At 41.1% G+C, this 21422-nt stretch overlaps 1 protein-coding gene across 1 annotated transcript in view; it reads right to left on the bottom strand.

Moving 5' to 3' along the window:
• LOC122793465 (cytochrome P450 2C15-like) overlaps positions 1-21422 on the bottom strand; it is a 792888-nt gene that overhangs the window by 142032 nt on the left and 629434 nt on the right. Inside the window, exon 7 of the mRNA XM_044061543.1 lies at positions 10099-10286. Coding sequence (XP_043917478.1) covers positions 10099-10286 — 188 coding nt within the window. The remainder of the gene's footprint in view (positions 1-10098; positions 10287-21422) is intronic.

Raw genomic sequence — 21422 nt, 5'->3', positions numbered from 1 at the left:
ATATTGCAATTCCTATTTGTATTAAACTAACTTACCTTTAACTTCTCTACAAACTGTCTACAGTTTCTCTAAATATTAAATAATTGCCATATACCTTATATCAATTCTTAACCAATTTTTATATTATGTTTAATTTGTTATAATTATTCAGACGTTTTTGTTTTATTTTTGATAATAGTAAAATTATTGTTCTTAAAATGTTTTGTAATCATGTGGAGCTTTTCTTCCTGGGAGTCCACTGAAAATGGGCTTCTGCCCAGTCAGACTTTCCCAGTCAGGGTTGCCAGGTAGGGACAAAAAAAAAAAAAAAAAAAAAAAAAAAAAAAAGGTCTTCGGAGACCCGGAGACTGAAGAGCAAAAAAAAAAAAAAAAAAAAATGGCTTTAATGCGGAACACAGTTCCACATTAAAGAACTGAGCTCACTCAGTAACTCTGCACTAAACACGGAGCTTCTCGTGTTTAGTGCATTGCAGTTTCGCATTAAACACCAGAAGCTCCGTGTTTAGCGATTTTTGATTGGCCTGTATACCGGCATATGGGCCAATCAAAAATCGCTAAACACGGAGCTTCTCGTTAATGCGAACCTAAACTCCGTTTTAGCAATTTTTGATTGGCCCGTATACCAGGTATACGGGACAATCACAAAAAAAACAAACAAAGCGGAGGCTGGCCGGGATTTAAACCGGCAGGGCGGGACTCGGGATCAGGCTGCTGATCTCGGGACAGTCCTGCCCAAATAGGGACGTCTGGCAAGCCTGTTCCCAGTAATCAAATGCCAACAAAGAAATAAATAAATACATTTTGTAGCATTGTCCTTAAATGTATGACAAAATACATGACAGTGAAAACACTTTTCAGCAAAGGCTATTAGTGAACAAAATGATGAATGTATGCTGTTTACTTCCATTTAAATACTTGCTAAAGTTACTTCTACATTTTGTAAGTGCATCCTGGGTGACACACCCAATTTAGGCATGGTGATCTGAATTGCTGTTTTATCTTCCTTCTCTCTCCCACTAATCATTCACAGTTACATGGCAACTAACAATGCGGTAGTGCCTACACTATATTTACAACTGCTACATAAAGTAAAAAGTCTGGTATTCAGCAATTCTGAGTTCACACCTCATTTGCATATTCACCATGCTTAGAGGCCTGAATATAGCTAGGGAACTTGAAGCTGAGGAGACTTGTGTATTTGAAGAAAACAATATCACTATTCCTTTTCATTTATCTGCAGAGAAGGCTTCTAATCTTGTTAAGGTAGGATTGCATTTTTCAAGTACAATCTAGATTTTGTAACATGTTACAAAGCCAATTATATATATGCAGTAGAAAATGGAACTTTTATCTTTATGCACTTCTTATAGTTCACTGTTGGCATAGGCTTTTTTGGGAAGTATTTACATTTCTCGGATGGACTGGTTATTAACTTTCATCACGTGTTATTGTTAAAATTGTTATCTTACAATCTATGTTATTTCAGGGAAATCTAATGCACTATGTCAGTGGCACAGGGTGTTATTCTTCTAAGACGGCCCACAGACACCTCTAGAGGAGTGGTAGGCACAGTGAGAGGTGACTGGCAATCACATAAAATTGACTTTGTAAATATGTACACATTATAAGAATTGTGTTGAAAGCATCTATAACAATTCAATTATGTGGTATTCCATGTACAAACTTTCATTTGCTTGTTGTTTTGGGGATGAGAGTCAACTAACAATTTTGTGTTGCTTCAACAAAAGTTGTACTTGAAGAGGTTTTCTCTTGAAAATGATTGTCATCCTGTTATTTCAGGGGAAACAATACATTACTAAAATTACAGTCCTTGTTTTGGACCAAACATTGGTTTGTGTGTGACTGTGATGTGGTACAAATGGTGTACATGCATTTGCGCATACGGCTGATGGTCGAACATGAAAATGCCAACTGCAGAACGCCAGGACCGTGGAATGTTGAAGCTATGGACGTCGAACCTGAGAATACTGAATGCCAGCCAGGCCACTATACCCCCCCCTCAACCCATGGTAGCGCTTGTTGCGGTGGGTGTGTGATCGGGGAAATTCGATGTTGAGCATGACATTCTGCGCATTCACGTGAATGAGATTCGACAATTAGGTTCGGAATTCTGCCAAATTGACCTTTGACCATGTGACCAATTGGATGTAAACTGGTACAAACACATAGCCTTCACTTTTATTAATTGAAATGTGCACCTGCAGTGCTTAATGATGAAAAATATGTGTATATAAGCAGGAATTCACTTATGTGATATTTATGTGTTACATTCTTCTCTCTTTTATGTCACATAGAATTATGGCACCCAGGCATACAAATCCATGGAAACCCCCTTTCAGTGACTCTGAAAATGATGCAATAGTGCAGGCGTTCAGGCACTATGGTGCTTTTCTGCTTGAGACAGGATGTGGGGATATGGTTGCCAGCATGCAGATTTGGATCCAACTAGTCAATGATGTCAATGCAGTATGGAGTCACACCAGGACTAATGACCAGTTGTGTCATAAGGCCACTGAAATTATTTCATCAACCTGTAGGAGAGCAGCTGTAGTTGCCTGTTAATAGCTGGCTGCAGCTGGTGGTCCTGCTACTGAGCCACCACAGACACCAAATTAAGACTTTCTGCCCACTGTCAGAGATACAGAGAGCTCAGTGAAAACTGCATACCAACATGTGACTGATGTCAGTTATGATGTGTCTGTGAGGACAAGTATGTGCCAGGTGGAGCCTTCTGGTAAGCTTACATATGGCAAATTGTAAGATTTGCTTGTATAGTAAAATGCAGAAAAAAATTAAGGAATACTTCTTGCGTTATTTATGAACGTTTTGATAAATTAATAGACAATGTCATACTTGTTCATTACACATGGGTTGTTCATGGACATGTCAACCAAGTTGTCAGTTAAAACTGTTCTTAACGGATATATAGGCAAAACTGAGTGTTCAACGTCCCCCTGTGTTATTGCAATTGTGATGTTTAATTTGTGTCCTTACTTTGATTAATTTCTTCCAGGACCATCCTCCCTACCAAGTGTGAAGTCATCATTTTTCTTTGATTATTGATCATCAATTATCAGATATATGCATGTATCTGTATTTGTGTATTGCAGTACCATCTGTGATAGTGTGACCAATGTTAGTTATCATATAAATTGTTTTAAATATTTAGTGTAGTATTAATTGTGTTCCTGTGTTTGTTGCTGATTATCACAGGTGATCCTGACAGTGGACATCTAGGACTCTTAACACCTGCTGTTAGAGTATCAGTCGACACTGATGATGGTGTCCAAACTGAGGAATAGTCTGATGTGCAGAGGTTGAATCTGGCACTGAAGTTGGCATTCAGCCACCCCCTGTATTTCCCTCAGACACAGTCACTAGACTAACACATACCTATTTTACTGAGTCCTCAGATATTATACAGGTGGAGCGTGACACACTTAATCGGGATAATGTGGTTGCTGTGGCTCAGTCCTGGTTAACTCTGGCTGTAGCAAAAGTGTGGGCAAGATACCACACATGAGGGTTGTTAGGGGTGCTCACAGAAGGCCTGCTGTCCATCCTCCACCTGATTCTGTTGTATCATTATGTGCCACTCGATGTATGTTTTGGGTGATCATGGAGGCACAGACACATTCCTCTAGAGCCTCCAAGGTCATACTTAGTGTTGTAGATGTGGCACAGGCAGATGTGCGTAACTGCCTCTACTGTGTGGCCGATTCAATGGATGTTTATATCACAGACAAAGTTTAAGTCTTTAGAATGGGGAATTCTGGTGCTGCTTGTTTTGCAGATATATAGGAGGTCCAGCAGAGTGTGGTCTGACAATGCCTTGTATGCCAGGCAAACATCTGCCCTCAACAGCTTGTAGGAGACAGTATACAGGGAAAGGGCCTTGAGGCATTCTGCATAGGATATTTTACTTATGGCTTGTATTCTTTTAGTGAGGAACCTCTGTAGACATTCCAATTGTTGGAGATGCCTGGATAGGTACGGACCAAAGGGGGCATTGTACTCAGTGATAGGTCTGATAAATGCGAATACAGTGGAACAGTGACTTCCTTGGACCTAGATACCATATTTCTGTTTAGAAGTTGCACAACATAGAGTAATTTCCTCACTGCTGTATACACTTGATGGTCAAAGGCTAGATTACTGTTGATGTATATCCCCAAGTCCCTGACTACTGGGTCAACTCTTAGGGGTGTATTGTCAATATGATAGCTACCAAGGGTGGATGACTTCACAAAGGATACTACTATGCATTTCTTGGCATTTAGTTTTAGTCCATTGATCTGACATCATTTGGTTGTCTGTGTCACACCTTCCTGGAGAACATTTGTGTTGATGGGGCATTCAGTGACAGCTCCTAATATGCAATCATCTGCAAATTTAGTCAGCCAGAGGCCATTGACATTGGCCTTGACTTTAGGGAAGTAATTGCCAAAAAGTAGTAGTCCCAGGACTGATCACTGGGGAGCTCTGCCTGTGACTGGCCTCTTTGTAGAGCTGGACTCCCCAATTCTAACTTCCTGGGTCCTGTCTGTGAGCCAGCTAGCTATCAACTGGGTGACATAGAGGTTTGTATCTAACATTTTGAGTTTGTCAGCAATGCCCAAGTGAGGTATTGTCTAAAATGTCTTGGCCAGGTTAAGGTAGGCAGTGTGAACCATTTTGTCCTCAGCCATCATTTTGGTGACCCAAAGAAGTCAACCAGGCTGAGTATGAATGACCTGCCCTTGAAAAAACAAATTAGGTTGAGTCCAGTGTATGGAGGTTTTCTATGTCATTATTGATAATTTCCATGATCATTTTTATTATGGCTTTGCATATGAGTGAGACTAGTGAGACTTATGGGTCTGCAGTTTCCAGGGTCTGTAGATGGCCCAGATTTGTGCAGAGGGATGATTGTTGCTGTTCTCCATTCATGAGGCATGAAGCCTGTTTGAAGGCTGCAGTTAAACAGCAATTCCAGAGGGCCTGATAGGTCATGTTTCATGCTGTTTAGTAGGTATCTTGGGATATTGTCTGTCCTTGTTGATGCAGTGTTCCTGGCCTTAGAGAGAGTATTAAGGGACTGTTGCATAGTGATAGCAGGGGGTGTTATATTAGATTGTATTTCTTGAGGGAAGTTTGAGGTGGAGAAAGGGAGAAAGTTGGAGCAAAATTTGTCAGCCAGTAGGTTTGCTATATTTTCTGGCTCAGTATAGGTGGCTACATTAACAATGAGCTGTGCACACAATTCTGTATTGCCTTTGACGTTGTGGCCATAGCTAAAAAATGCCTTGTTGCTGTCCTTGACCTGAAATTTGGCTTTGGTATACTTTATTTTTCCTCTGAGCTGTTTGTTTAGTTTGTTGACCGTGCTTTTATCCTGCTGGGTGCTACACCTCTTAATTTTTGTCATGATTTTCTTCCTCCTGTTACACAGCCTATTGATACTGTGATTCCGCCAGGGTGGCTTGTTTTTTTGAGTTAGTTCTTTACTTCTTCCTAGTGGGTACAGCTGCCCCTGTGCAACTATTAACATGCTTTTATAGGGTTTCTGTGAACAGTTCTACATAGGCAATAGTGTTCTTGGGGTTTACTGGGGCTTGAGATTTTGCCAGGTTATCACTTAATAGTAGGAAGCTTAGAGTAGCTCCTGAATATTCCAGTGTTAGCTGGGGTTCCAGGTTTTATTTTTACTTCAAAGGACCATTTTTTGGTCTGACCTTAGAAGAGAAGACATTACACTAGGGGGTGTGCAGCACTCTCCCATATTAGTAAGGACCAGATCCAGTATAGCTTCACCTCTGATTGGTGTATTGACTATCGGGTCCAGGCAGTTTGTGTTTACAAAATCCAGGAATCTCTGTATATTTGGTTTTGTACATGATTCCCAGTTAATAGTGGGGTAATTAAAGATGACCATGAATGTGGCATTGGGATGAATGGTAAGTGTCTCCAATAAGTTTAAATACATGGTATGGATTTTCTGGGTTATACAGGAGGACTTATGGCTTGCAAGGAAGTGGCTGTGGATTTTGCCTATGGTGATTTGAACATGGAGAAGCTCGAGTGCATTGTCTTGTTTCACCAGCTTTGAAGTATATTTATTTTTATTTATATCAAGACATCTCCACCTTTAGTCCCTGTCTTTGTAGTAGCTGGTCTAAATGTGTGGATGGCATTATAACCATGCACTGTTGGTGTGCTTTCAGCAGCTTTAAACCATTTCTCAGTGACCGTACATATGTCATCATTCTGTAGGGTGAAGAGAACTTCTAGGGAGTGGAGTTTTTTGGTTAGACTCCTATCACTGAGTAGTGACACCTTTAGGTTTTCTTGGTTTTGAATTGCTATGTCAGAAGTACTTTCAGTCTGGCATTGCCTAAAAAAGGCACTATGGGGGAGGACAATATTTTAGCTAATATCTGAAAGCCTAGAGGGGAGAGGTGCAGACCATCCCTGCCAAAGAAACACAGTCTGTTGACCATCTTCTTCCATAAAGACAAATATTTCACCCCCTTAGAATGACACCAGGAACTAAGCCAATTATTAAAGTCAGTCATCTTTTGTTCTTATTGTGGCATCACCCTTGGAGAAGGTAAAATGTTGCTCGATGTTAGGCTCATACCAGTCTAGGACACATATTCTGACAGCTCCATGATGTCTCTCTTCATATAGTCTAGGGAGGTATATCTCAGGTCATTTATAACCACATTGACTATGACTGAGTCACACTGGTACTTGTAGTCCAATGACCTGAGCGTGCATAATGTGGTGGATCCTGGCCCCTGATAAGCTGCCGACTGTCACTTTCTCCTTACTCAGCCTGGTGAGAAGGACATCAGTGTATCTCACAATGGAGTTTCCAATGACCAAAATGTTGGATTGTGTGGTGGCTTGCCTTAAGGGCTTTAAAATAGAGGCTTCATGAGATGTGGCTGTAAGTGTTTATTTCGGTGTTGTTTTGAAACAGTGCATTCAGGGCTGCTGCGGCTATTTCTTATGTGCATTTCATCTAAGAGATCTTTGGAGTTTATAAATGTTACATTTAAGTGTCTCAGCATGTGTGGATCTATATGCCTGCTATGAATTGTGTGTGATGGGTGCAGGGTGTGTACTACTGACAACCTTATTGACATTAGGAGTGCTTTTATGTGACAACGTTGCCTCCAGTGACATTATGTAAATACATCTTTTACATACCATATCATATCAGTTTGTTTGAGAATTAACTGGTTATCAGTAAACATGAGGCAATTTCTACATTGCCTTAGGATGCCCATATCCACTAAGATGGTAACAAAGATGGTGGGAAAATTCATACCATTGGCAACAGACCCTCTTTTTATTGCTTAGACAGTTGGAGTGAGACTATAAAGTAATGTCAGGAGTATCTGATTTGCAGCTCTGGAAGCATTGCTCGTCACTGCAAACTAGTTGTTCTGTGTGTGTAACTAGGTATGGTGAAATTTCAGTGGTGCATTTACAGGAAAAATGTCAACTCAAGGTGTGTGTCAGGGTAAACTAATAAGTAGACACTAATGATTTATGGATAAAGCATTTAGGCAATATTCTGAAGTTAGAGGCAAATCAAGCAGTACTTACTGAAAAGAAAGAATTAGTTTGTCAAGAATGATGAAAAGAGGGGAGTCACCTCAATGGTTACTACCTGGCTAGTACTAGTGATTGTCTCACCACAGCTTCACACTGCTGGGATACAATCCGCCTTTGCTTCTTCTCTCACCAGAAGGAAAACAATAGCATCAATCCCAAGATGAGAAGGAGGCCACAGGCTGTTTAGTGATCCACAATCTTGTCCCAGATGATACAAGGATCTGTAGCCTTGTTGTAGCTTTTTCCTGGGAGATGTCTTGAGTAGCAGCCAGACCAATCAGGAAGGTCAAACCCAGACACTCACTGTCCATCCAGAAACAGTCAGGAATCAATGTACTCTGCTCCTTGTCTCATCAGGAGCAAAATATGAACACAAATTTCAAGCTGGCACCTATGAAGCAGTTATTAGGCATTCTGGTGATCAGCAGTCTCCAGGAAGAAATGTTTCTATATTCCTTCTCTCATCAGGAGCAAAACAAAAGCACTAATTGCAAGATGACTACTAAGAGGCAGAATGTGAGCTTTCCAAAAATTGGTGGTCTTGGAGTAGGTGTTGTATATTTTAAAGGTAAGATAGAAAAATGGCAATATCCTGGGAGCTGCAGTGTGCACTAAGCAGTTAGTTATGAAAGATGGGGTCAATTAAGCTTTTGCTATTTAAGTAGAGAGCCACTAATTTTTAAAGAGCAAAATAGATTGGAAGGAGGTAGGCATGTTGTATTCTGGGTCTATGAAATACAGTGGGATGGCCAATAAATTTAAGTAGTTGAAGGGAAGTGATTTCACAAAATGATAATTTTGTGCTTACTCACAATAGCCAGTAAGAGAGGAGAGGGAAGGAGATATGTGGTCAAATTAACATAAGGATCGGGCAACTAGAAAGATTGTTGAGTTTAAAAACACAACAGCACTATTGTGGGAGGGTGAGGACAAATGTAATTCCTGTGTGAGTCACAAGAGACACAGCTATGGTCTCTTTCCTAGTTAGAATATGAAATTTAAAGCAGAATATAAGTAATGCACAGAGTAAAGAAAATAAATCATAATGTACAAAACAGAAGACATTTTCTGTTTCACATCCATAGATCTAAGTTGCATTTGAATATGGACAGGGATGAACTTTGCTTTATGTGAATAGGAGGTCTGTTCCAGAGCAGGGGTACCCTGTGTCAGATATAGCTGTTCCCCCCCAAACTGTTCTGTTGATGTTGCAGAAGTGGTTTAGATTCCTAGACAGAGTATTGTTGATACCACTGGACTTGGTGATGTGCAATAAATCCATCAGTAATGGGTCAGAGAATGCCTTGCATGGCAAACACTGGTCACCTCTTAGCATTTTGTAGAATATCAAGTAAAGTGATAGGGCTTTGGGTTGGTCCATGTAGGACATGTTGTTTAAGCCTTGGATCCTTTTAGTAAGGTACCTCTGTGGGCATTCCAGTTATTGCATGTGTTTGGACAGATACATGCCAAAGGGGCATTATATTCAATGTTTGGCCTAATGAAGGCTGAGTAAAGGTGGACAATGACATTCCTAGATCTTGACACAACCCCATTGGTTATAAGCTGTGCAATACAGAGGAGCTTTCTTTTAAAAATGGAAGCAAGTTAGTCAAAACTTAGGTCACTGTCCACATAGGTTCCCAAATCCAGAAAAATTGGGTAAACTCTTAGGGGTGTATCATCAATGTCATAGTTCCTTTCAGTAGATGGCTTCTCAAAGGCTACAATAATGCAGTTTTTGGCATTTAGTTTCAGTCCATGATTTTGGCAACAGTTACTTTTTGTGACAAACCTTCCAGAAGTTTGACTGAGTCATTTGTGTTTTCAATCATTGTTCCTAGCTTGCAGTCATCTGCAAACTTAGTCAGACAGAGCCTTTAGTATTGGCTTTTACTTTAGTAAGGTAGATTCCAAGCAGGAGAGGTCCCAGCACAGAACATGTTGACTGTTAACAGAACCTGCAGCAGGCTGACATCTTATTATCTAATCTTCTCAGGCAGGCTGTCTTTAGGAACTCATAACTGCATAACTGAACTTACATTTCCCAAAGCTATAAAAATAAGCATGGCTGGGTCTGTGGTATACCTGTATAAAGCCCTAACTGTCAATCAGATGACCAGAGTTCATTTAGCCAAACAAGCTGGGTGAGAGACAACTGGAAAGGGAGGCTGGTACCAACTCATCCATCCTGAAGAAAGGAAGCAGAAGTTACAGTTGGCCAAATGCCATCATGCAAGAAAAGAACTGCATGGCATCAAAATGGCCAAGAACTGAGACATGGATACCCAGTACAGGAAAATGAGTGGGCATAAGACACATTGTAGGAGACTTGGTGATCTGTAGACATGGAAGCAAAAAGAAAAACAAAAAAATGAATGCTGCATCACTTAAACAGCTACAAGTAGAGTTCTGAGTAATTACATTCTTTGATAAACAGTCGACATTTTCAAATATGAAATAAATAGTTACCTTTGGAATGGTGTAGCCCCTGAATTTGGTGTTTTGCAGTACACAGTGAGAGAGGGACAAGGGAACCACATCAGTGAAACGCTGGATCTCATGTAGCACTGCATCTGTATATGGCATGTTTACTCTATCATTCATAGAAGGGCATCGGTTATGGCCAATTACATGATCTATTTCTTTTTGAACTTTTTCTGAAAAAAAAACAGTAAAATAGAAAATAGCATTTAAAGTAGTCAAGAGTACTTAAATATATTATTTTGTTGATTTACTGCATCCTGTGTGTACATAAATAGGTACATATTCCAGGTCCATCTCCTTCACGACATATGTTTTCTTCTGTTATTATAATGAACAGTAGAGAGTTAAGAAAAAAAATTAAAATATACACCTGAAATTTCAGTTTACTATCTTTCTGAATTCTTTCCCAGTATGTAAAGATCAGCTTTCACTTACTCTGTTTAATTAGATGGCTCTAACTGTATGGCATTGTGTCCTGTTGTGATGCATGATCTGCTTTTCTCCCTGTCCCCATCTTCCTTATGGCTTTACTAGGGGTAGTAATAAGGTGGTAAAATGGTAGAAAGAGAACGATCAACTGAATTTTACCTGGGATTTTCTCAGCTAAAAGCACGCCCCTAATTAGCAAGCCAAACAGCATCTAAACTTCCATTAAAAATGGGCTAGATGAATACAGGCCGCATGCAAGAAATTGTTTTACAACTGCATGCATCCTGCTTGCAAACATAGGCTGCTTTTTATGCTCCCTTCAGGATTGGGGTCTTGGCAGGATACTTGTGTACATCAGTGATTCTAAGTGCTAAATGCTATGAACTGTCATTCTCTTAATGGATCAGCAAGATTATCAGATCTGAGATGAGGTCCTTCTACTAGAGATTTCTGTCCACTAAACATCTCAAGGCTGAATCAGGAGAAAGACAATCCTAGGATCTCAATGGTGGATGATATACATATCTAGACTGAAATACTAGCCTTATACACAATAGCATGACACAAATGTGCATTTTGATATGGAGTGTCAGGATGCTTCTGCACCATAATGTAAGAAAAATGCAACACTTTAGAGATAATAACAAAAGACAACCTATTATAGAAATCAACGTTCCAATGGTGCTCAGAAAGATGATGCAGCATTCATTATAATCACCTCACACCTCTGGATTACTTCCTTCTGAAGAGGCAGTAGATCGCTTTGGTGTTACCTTTGAATAGTCTTTGTTAATAGAAATGTATTTAATTCAGAGGGTGACATTTGGCAATATCTTATTTTGAGAATATTTAAAAGCAAATCACATACTTCCAGGCATTCAGAAAGTAACATGTTTGTAACAAGAGTTGTGATTTCAAGTCAAGTTAAAGCAGTTAAGACAAGCATATAAAATGCAATAACATACATACATAAAAGCATAGTTACCCAGTGAGATAAAAAATGTTAACTTGGGTTGTAAATCTATGACTCCTACCTGGTGTCAAATGGAGAGCAACAGTTTCTTATTCTTCCTCTGGAAGGACTTTGAGGAGCACCTGCTAGCCCATTCTGATATACCCTTGTATTAGATAGACAACTTTCAAGAGCTTGTCGGGATGGTGAACATACCTCTCAACTGTACAGATTTTCACAGAATGTTCAGATTTGTGCTTCATATTTTTGGTGTGTTTCTCATAAAATTTTACTTTTCTTGCAAATCTTTGAGGACTGATGCCAGAAAATAATGACATACATTTGAGATTCAAACTTCATAGCCTTCAGATAATTAATGCTAATGCAAAACCTATTATTCTATCAAATTTATAAGATTCTAAAAGCAATATTTAAAAATTGTCCCTGTTTTTGGATATTTGTACCCCCATTATTTATGGCTTTGTCCAGATTTTTTACAGTAAGAGGTTGAGAGGTGTAATGGTAAATGCTGCCACTGGAATCACTTTTTTTCTGGTGGGCATTGCAGGCATCTTTACAGTGGTCTGTGGAGCTTGTCATGCTTTGACAGTGGAAGGCAGAGGTTAGGAGGAGACAGAGAGAGAGAGACAGACAGACAAAGAGACAGTTCTTTACTATATGAATTATTTTTTCCTAATCTGTTAAGAGGTCCAGCAGTATACTGGGATCTGGCTGTTTTGTTTTACAGTGGTTGTGAAGCTGCATGCCAATATGAAGTTATGTAACAGGAGGTACGAGTACCTCTCCTGGCATAAGGAGTCATATACTGTGTGCACTCCTGCACTGGGCAGTTGTAACTTCACGTGTAAAATATGTAGGTATTTCTGTTTTGTTCTCTGTCTTCCTTCTACAGATCCAGTTTTGCTTGTGACAGACAAGTGGCAGTAGTAACCACAGCCTCTACTGGCTGACACCTCTGTATATGGGTCACTGGTCACCAGGAGGGCACCAGTGGGTTCTGAAGATCACCTTTATCAAAATGCAGAAAAAGACACTGGTGTCATCCAAGGTGTACTGACAGGTAGGCACCTGCCTCACCACCACAGGATACCTACTGGTGTAGTTGCTTAAGTCATATGGCAGGCGGGTCCCAATCAATGGGCCACCAGAGGTGCAGCCCACACATGACATCAACCATGAAGGTGACTGATGCATGTGTGGCCTAGCCTCTGGGGCAACCTGGTATCCACTCTGTGCCCTGCCCTATCACTAATCAAGTGCTACCATGCCTTATGTGTCATTCCAGACATTGGACGGTGCAGTGGTGCAGTGATAGTGTTGTCACCTCACATCAAGAGGTTTTCTGGTTCAATTCTTGTCTGGAGTGCCTTCTATGCAGAGTCTGCATGTCCTCCCTGCATTCGTGTGGGTTATCTCAAGGTGCTCCAGTTTCCTCCCACATTACAAAGGCATGTGTCTGAAGTGTTTCTCCCTGGGTCTCCTCTGAAAATTGGCTTCATTCCAAGTTGGACTTTCCTGGTAAAGAAATGTTAAATAAAACAAATAAATAAAAATTCCCCATATTTGTTTGTTGTCCGTGCTTCTCAATCACCAGGTGTTTACCCTCTGTTTGGTCGTATCCATCCATGTTTGCTCCCACCTTTTGTATGATCACCACCCCTGTTTGTGCTTGTTTGTCTGATTTTGCTGCCTTCTCTTCTCCCTATAGCCTCCCACAACCATTCCTCACTACCTTCCCTATCTACCATTAATCTTCTTATAATACAAATGTGAGTCTTTCACACAAGAAATGCCTTTCTGCACATCCTGTTATCCTTCATGACTACCCTTGTGTGTGTTTTTCTCTGCTTTCTATTCTCTCTTTTCTAACATGCCGATCTCACTATTTCCTCTTCAGCTACATGAAGAACTGGACTAACACTTTGCCTAACTGGTCCTCTCATTGTATGTGTGGCAGAGACGTAGTACTTTATTGTGCATGTAAGCATGCAGAACCTTGTACAGCCTTGGACACACTTGCCTGTCTTTTCTGTGACATCAGACAATCTGATGTCATGTTCTGTTTTAGTGTCTCCTCCTCCAAACCTGCTTAATGTTATTTGCCTGATAATATGACTCCCACTAATGCATAAGTCTTTTTCTTGGACTACTGCTGCTATACAAGCCCTGCTATACAACTAAGCAACTGTGGGCCATACTCCTCTACTGGCTGCTTGCTATTAGCGCTGTGAAGGGACAAAGTACTTATTTATGACTCTCACCCCTGAGGTACTGTGTTTAAGTTCATAACTCCAGTATTTATTAAAAATATGACAAATACGTTATACTTTAGATACACTACATTTCTGTGGGAAAGTTCTTCAAGAACTAGGTAATCAAAGTTTTCTCTTTGAGTGCCCCTCTGACAATGTAAACTCAGTGAGTGCTGTTTGTCAATTGCATTCACAGACCAAGGGAAATTATTCTCTATATAAAGTGCAGATTTGTCCTCTCTGACAGTGATAGTGCAGGTCTCAGAGTTAGTTATATACAAATAACGGGATCTAGGGAGGGATGGTGCTGAAGAAATTACTACCCTGAAAAATGTTTATTTCATCAATCTTCTGCCTGTTCATTTAAATCGGATATGCATTAACTTGAGTTGCAGGCTTTTTGATGGGCTAGTCCTGTCAACAGCTTTGTCATATTCAGCTTATGTTTGATGAGCTGGCTGTTGGAAAAATTGACCCAATTCATATTTTCCATATCTGCGCATAATCACTAACATCTCATGAAATGTACATCTCGTGCCAAAGGTTCAATGAGTAGAGATACAAAACCATGTCAGCTTGTAGATGATACCTTCATAAAGGTTATCATTCCTCAGATATTGCAGATAATTTGCAAATATTGCTGATAATCATAACTGTGGGAACTAACAAAGCAGGCTGGCTCAGGATGTATACATGATTCCACCTCCTTTTTTTACTACAATCCAATGACTAGAGTGGTGTGCCCTTGTAGTCTTGTTGCTAATGGCAGTAATGTTTTATAAATGCAAATATGTCAGCATATGCATATGTTCCATAATATTTCACAAAGAATCATCAACATCTCATGAAATATATGACTCACATCATATTAATTCATTCCAGCATTGGAAATGACACATTGATCCCTAATGATAAGACTAATTTTTTTAAATATTGCTATTAATATGTCAAGATTGTTAATATTTGTAACTACGGGGATAAAAATGTATATCTCAGGAGATGCATAAGTTGCCCACACTCTTTATGTGCCATCTTTTTTAATATCATACTATGCGCAGATAGGTACACACACATACTCTTGTGGCGAAATCCAGTTGTGTACTACTAGAGAGGTTATGACAAATATAGTTTTCATAAACTTGCACAAACCAGTCACACACACACACACACACACACTCATATATATATATATATATATATATATATATATATTGTGTAGCAATATTAAATCATGTTAGTTTTCAGATGCTCTCATTCTTGTGATATTATTACTGAAATGCAAATATTGGCAACAGACATAACTGGAGGCACTAACAAAGCTATATACCTTAGGATGTATGCATATTGAGCTCATCCTTTTTGTGTTGGAACTTTGTGTTACACAGAGCTAACTGGCAACTACAGAGAAATCCTACCCAAACTATCAGCCTCAGTATGCAAATAACTAAATGCACCCCAGGAATCACACTCTAAATGTAACACAGATGAGCAGCATTACAATAATGGTACAGTCATTACTGGAATCCATCCACTGATGCATTTCACCTCATTGCCACCAGTACATCAAAGGATCCCTACTGATTGTTTCATCATCATCATCATCAGCCCATTTTTTCTACATGGGGTCAGGGTATCGTGTTAATTGTCGTCAACTCCCTCGATTCAGTGCCACACTCCTGCCTTCTTCAAAACTCATGCCTGACTGTCGCAGATCTTCTTTCACACAATCCATCCACCTCTTTGCTGGACATTCTTGGTTCCTCTTACCTTCTTACTGTCTGTCCCAAATCTTTCTCACCATATTGTCTTCTGCTTTTCTGCACTTGTCCAAAACATCATAATCTGTTCTCTTTTATCTTTTCTGCAATTGGAGCTACTTTGGCTTCTGTTCTTATGTCCTCATTTCTTCGTCTGTCCCACGGTGTGTATCCTACCACCTTTCTCAGGCACTTCATTTCCATCACCTCTAGCTTCTTCAAATGTTCTGCCTTTACTGCCTAGGTTTCTGTACCATACAGTAGTACTGGTCACACCACTGTCTTGTACACCTTACTTTTCAGCTTCTTTGGCATTCTTCTGTCATATACTACACCTGATACTCTATGCCAGTTGGCTGCAGCCCCTCTAATTCTAGCTTTGACCTCTTCGTTCAGACTACCCTTCTCCTCAACCACCCCTCCCAGATACTTGAAGTTGTTTACCTGTTCCACTATCTTCGCTTCTTTCTCTATTCTCAGCTTCTTCTGATTTCCCCAGTTTGCTGCCATTACCACCATCTTATCTGTGCTTAGTTTCATCCCATGTGCCTTCAGATTTTCATTCCATTCTTCTATCCTTTGCTGAAGTTCTAGCTCAGAGTCTGCCTGTACTGCCACATTGTCTGCATACAGCAGCTTTGTTGATCTGTCCCCTCCAACCTGTTTGCTAATGTAGTCCATTACCAGTATGAACAGCAGTGGGCTCAGAGCTGGACCCTGATGTACACCCACTCCCACTGGGAACCCCTTGGTGAGGCCGAACACTGTTCATACTTGAGTCACTGGGTCATTGTACATAGACTGTACTAATTCTACCAATGTTTCTGTGACTTCAAACCACCGCAGTACTGCCCAGATTAGCTGTCTTGGACCTTGTCATATGTTTACTCCAAGTGTAGGAATGCCCAGTTGGACTCTCTCCACATCTCTAGCTTCATCTCAAGTATCTGTCTCAATGCGAACATCGAGTCAATTGTGTTGCATCCTGTTCTGAATCCAAACTGCTCATCTCCCATCTTATATTGTACTACTCTGCATATCTGTTTATCAATCACCCTCTCCAGAACTTTCATGCAACGTGGTAGGAGTTTGATTCCTCTGTACTGCCCACAGTTGTGGATGTCCCCTTTGTTCTTGTACACTGGCACAAGTATGCTTATTCTCCAGTAATCTGGGATAAGCCTTTCTCTCCACACTGCTATTGGTACCCTTAGGAGCCATTTCTCCCCTATCTCACCCAGCATCTTTATCATGTCTGCTGTGACCACATCTGAGCCTGCTGCTTTCCCTGACTTCATCTTCCTTAGTGCTGTTCTTACTTCTTCTAAAGTGGGCTCCTCTTCTTCTGTCATTGTAGGCTGTTTCTTAGGCAGTACAACTCCTGTGGGGTTTTCTTCATTCAGAACCTGCTGGAAATACTCCTTCCATCTGTCTTGTGGATTGGTGAGCAGGTTGCTGCTGGCATCCCTTATGAAAGATGTCTGACTATCTTCTTTATCTTTCTGTCTTTGCCTTGCAACCTGATATAATTTCTTTGTGCCCCTTACTGAGTCACTTTCCAGAAGTTGGTAGAGTGCTCTGATGCCCTATGCTTTGTTATTGCAACTTCTTTCTTAGCTTCTTTTTTAGCCAACCAGTAGTCCTTCCTAGCCTGGTCAGTCTTTTCTATCTCCCATTTCTTCCTGCACTCTTTCTTTCTTTTGATGATTTCCTGGACTTCTGCATTCCACCACCAGCTTTCCTTATGTACCTTATTTCCATACCTGGCTCGGCCACTTATCTTTTCTGTAGTCCTAACACATGCTGTTTTAGGCGCTGCCATTCTTCTTCAACTCCACCTATTTCCTCCTCTTCTTGGGGTGCTAGAGCCCTGAGTAATTCCTTGAACTGCTGTACTTTCTCTCCAGTCAACTTCCAGGTCTTCAGCCTGGTCTCTGTTGACCTTAGAGCCTTCTCTGACCACTGCTTGCAGCTGATCGTGGCAGTTAGTGGTTTATGCTATGGGCCAATTGTTTCACTGGGGATGACTTTGCAATCATGGATTCTACCCCAGTGCCTTTTCCTTACTAGGAGGAAGTCTACCTGAGTTGCATGTTGGCTACTCTTGTATGTGATCTTGTGACTGCCTCTCTTTCTGAACCATGTGTTGACTACTATCAAGCCATTTGCCAGACAGAAGTCTAGAATGGCTTCTTCTTTATTCCTGTTACCCCACCCATGTGGACCCAGGCAGTCCTTATATCCAGTTCTGTCTGTCTCAATATGTGCATTTAAGTCACCCATTATCAACACCAATTCATGTTGTCCTGCTTTATCTAGTAGGTCCTGCAACTGCTGTCTGAATGCACTATTTTCCTCACTATCACAACCCTGCTGTGGGGCATAGTCTGAGATTATAAATACTGCCTTATCATTACACTGCAGTCTGATTGCTATGAGTCTGTCATTAATTCTGATGATATCCCTCACTGCCTTCTGAAGCCTCTCTCTAACCACAATTCCTACACCATTCCTAGCCTGTCCCCCACCTGAGTAGTAGAGTCTGGATCCCAAGCCAAGTGGCTTTGCTGCACTGCCCTTCCATCTTGTCTATTGGATACATAGGATATCCAGTCTCCTCCATATCATCATGTCATCCACTTCCAAGCTACATCCCGTCAGTGAACCTACATTAAGCGTAGCAATTCTCAGTTCATGTTTGGCAGGTTGGTTGGTTTTACATCCAGCTTTCACTCAACAGTGCTATCCCAGGTAACCCAGGCTGGGGGAACTAGACACCAGCCAGCCAGTAACTTATTGGCCCAGGGCTGCTGAGCTTTATGGTGGGCACACACTGGCCAACAGGGGCACATATACCCCTCCCACTGTTAGCAAGGACCTGGCATGGGTGAGAGTAGGCCGGGTCCTCAACCCAGTTATCACCGGTAACTACCCATGCCCATTTTTGGCAACATTAGTCAACATGACCAAATCACCTAGAGCCATATTTTACACTGTTGAGTGGCTATCCCTGCCACGGCATGCAGTCTGTGATCCGTGTTCTCCTGGCTTGAGGATACTGTGCACTACAGTAGATGCCCAAAGTGGTTTGTCTGTACAACTCTTCCCCCTATAGGGCACCATGTAGAATCTGTGCTGCTGCCCACAGCTCCATTCACTGGTGAGTTTGAGATGGAAACACTCAGCATGTTTTTCAGACATGGGAGAAACCCCATGGAGACACAGCGAGAACATGCAAACTCCAAACAGGCATTGGTAGGAGGTCAGGATCGAACCTTGTACTTTGTGCATGGATGGCAAAGACCTTAAACATTAAGCCATCTGGTCTACTGATTATTTACTGGTGAGAAAAATTGACAATAGTAATGCAATTCAGCTGCAAGGCAGCTCAGCATACACCCAACAACCAATGACAATCAATAATCCATATATTTACAGTTCATTTGTATTAGTAAAAGAAAATGCACTTCATTCAACTGATTTTACTCTATTTGTGTTTCTTCCTACTGTATTACTTTATTTTGCTTTTGCTGCTTGCTCTTAAAAGTAATCAGTTGCATTTGTTCTGCTGCATTTATTACTGCTTGTTAGTGGCCTGATTAAATTGTACCTGTTATTCTAAGCCTTTTGGTTTAAGCACTTGGGCTTTAGGCCAGTTATTTTACATTAGGAAGGTTTGTGGTCTACACTCTTGTGGCAAGACAGGTAGCTTACATCCTTCTAAGTTGGGATTTACTGGTTGAAGGCTTAGTGTGTCTGTTATTCTAAAGTTCTTAGTTCTGGTTTAAGCACTTTGGCTTCAGGCCAGTTATTTTACTTTAAGAAGGTGTGTGGTCCACACTCTTGTAGTAGGAGGGGGTAGATTCTGCCCTGCTGATCTGGAAATTGCTGGTTGAAGGCTTAATGTGCCTGCTTATTTGAACTGTTTCTTTCTGAAATTGGTGCACATTGTTTGCTGTAGCAAAGATTAGATTCAGACCTGCTGAATCTAGTTCTGTTTGTATAACTTGAGCACTAAACCAGGCCATCATTCGATGAAGAAGGTTCCCCTGCACCCTACTGGCAGGAGTGTGCAGTCAGAACTTGTCTGATTGAAGGTTGCTGGAACAGGGCTCAGTTTAGAGATTTTTTATTGGTTAATTTGTTTAAATCAGTTTGCTCTTGTTTGCTACTGTTATATTTAAGTGTGTATCTGTTCTCCTGTGTTAAATCAACCTAAACAGAGTTTAAATATCTTTGGTGTAGTCTGTTTAGTCAGATCTGTTTGTGTGATTCCTGTGTTTCCTGCTGTGATATCTTGTTTTGGCTGGGGCCTGCCTGCACTTAGTGGGAGTAAGTAAACTGGTTGGAATTGGTCTGGTATAGGGTGTTTAGCTAAGAGCTCAGGGACAAGGGTTAATGGGTCATTTCCAGTGTTTCTATTTTACTTTTGTTTTTGTGGTATTTAAACCCCATGTTTGTGCAGGTCTGTGCTTGTTTGAGCATCATGCACTACTGCTGTGCTGATTTAACCCTTTGCAAGGTATCTCAGCTACAATTTTTCCTTTACCAGCACTCCTGTGTAAGTGAGGCCCTCTCTTGCAGCTATTGTATTGATTTTATCCAGCCCTACTCAGACCTATAGGTACTCTCCTCCGAAAGTGCACACTCTACTATCCCTGACATCTCTTTCACAGATTCTGACAACCATGGATGGACAATTTCCTGTGGTTTCTCTTGCTAATCTGGTTGATATGGGCATCCTGAGACAGTGTGTCAGCTACCTCATGTACACAGACAACCCTGTGCTACCACCACCTAGGAACACAATATGTGAGAGATCCAATTACATTAAGAACCTAGAATCCTTGCTGTCTCAATCCCAAGCCAGTACATCTGGTACTGAGAAAGCTGTCTATGCAAAGACTACAAACACCACACTTCTAACACCACCTGCACTTGCACAACAGACTTCTACATATGCAGAGGTTCTAAACAAAAACATACCTAAACAAAACAGACCTCTGAAGCAAAAGCACACACATACATCAAAACACACAGCACCAAGCACCACACATAGTATGCACACCTGTGTCTCACAGCCTGTAAGGCCCAGCCACAAACCCAACATACTAGTTATAGGAGACTCTATCGTGAGACACACAGATGTGCGGGCCCCTCACTGGGCTATACAAGGAGAAAGTCACAGTAAGTTACTTGTCAGGTGCTAGAATCCACCATATCACACCTGCACTCAAGTCTCTTAACAACAGTTACTGTTATGACTCTGTCATAGTCCATGTTGGTGTGAATAATTTAAGATGTTCCTCTCTGGACTATATGAAGAGAGACATGATTGAGCTCACTGAATATGTGTGCCAGGCAGGTATGTCCCTAGCCTTAAGCAGCATCCTACCATCACGCAGAATGATGCCTCAGTACAAAGAGAAAATGATTAACTTTAACAATTGGCTTAGTTTCTGGTGTCATTCCAAGGGGATCCAGTACGTGACAGCCTGGGAGGACATAGGATCATAGGAAGTTATTAGGCTATTGGCCCAAAGGCCCTTATAAGCCTAGTCAAAAGTTTAGCCCATGTTTAGACAAGTCAGCACTCGATGCCCCTGTCCAGCAGGGACATGGGTGGATTCCCAGGGATGCATTTTCTGTTTCTCATCCAGTTATCCAGGTTGTGCTTAAAAAGGAGCAAAGAGGTACTCTGCTTGACATGGAAAGGGAATCTATTCCACAGATGGGGGAGTCTCTGGGATGCAAATCTGTCCCACCAACAAAGCCTATTGATGTTAAAGACCAGAATGAGGCCATGTGTGTGGGTTATTCGAGTGGAGCTTGACTTGCGGATATGCAGCAGTCCCATCAAGGTGGGGTCCAAGATCGCCTTGTATGCCAGAAAAAGGT

This window comes from Protopterus annectens, chromosome 1.part0 (assembly GCF_019279795.1).
Source record: "Protopterus annectens isolate FY-2018-M chromosome 1.part0, PAN1.0, whole genome shotgun sequence".
NCBI classification, from domain to species: Eukaryota; Metazoa; Chordata; order Ceratodontiformes; family Protopteridae; genus Protopterus; species Protopterus annectens.
This window is presented reverse-complemented; position numbering and strand designations above follow the sequence as displayed.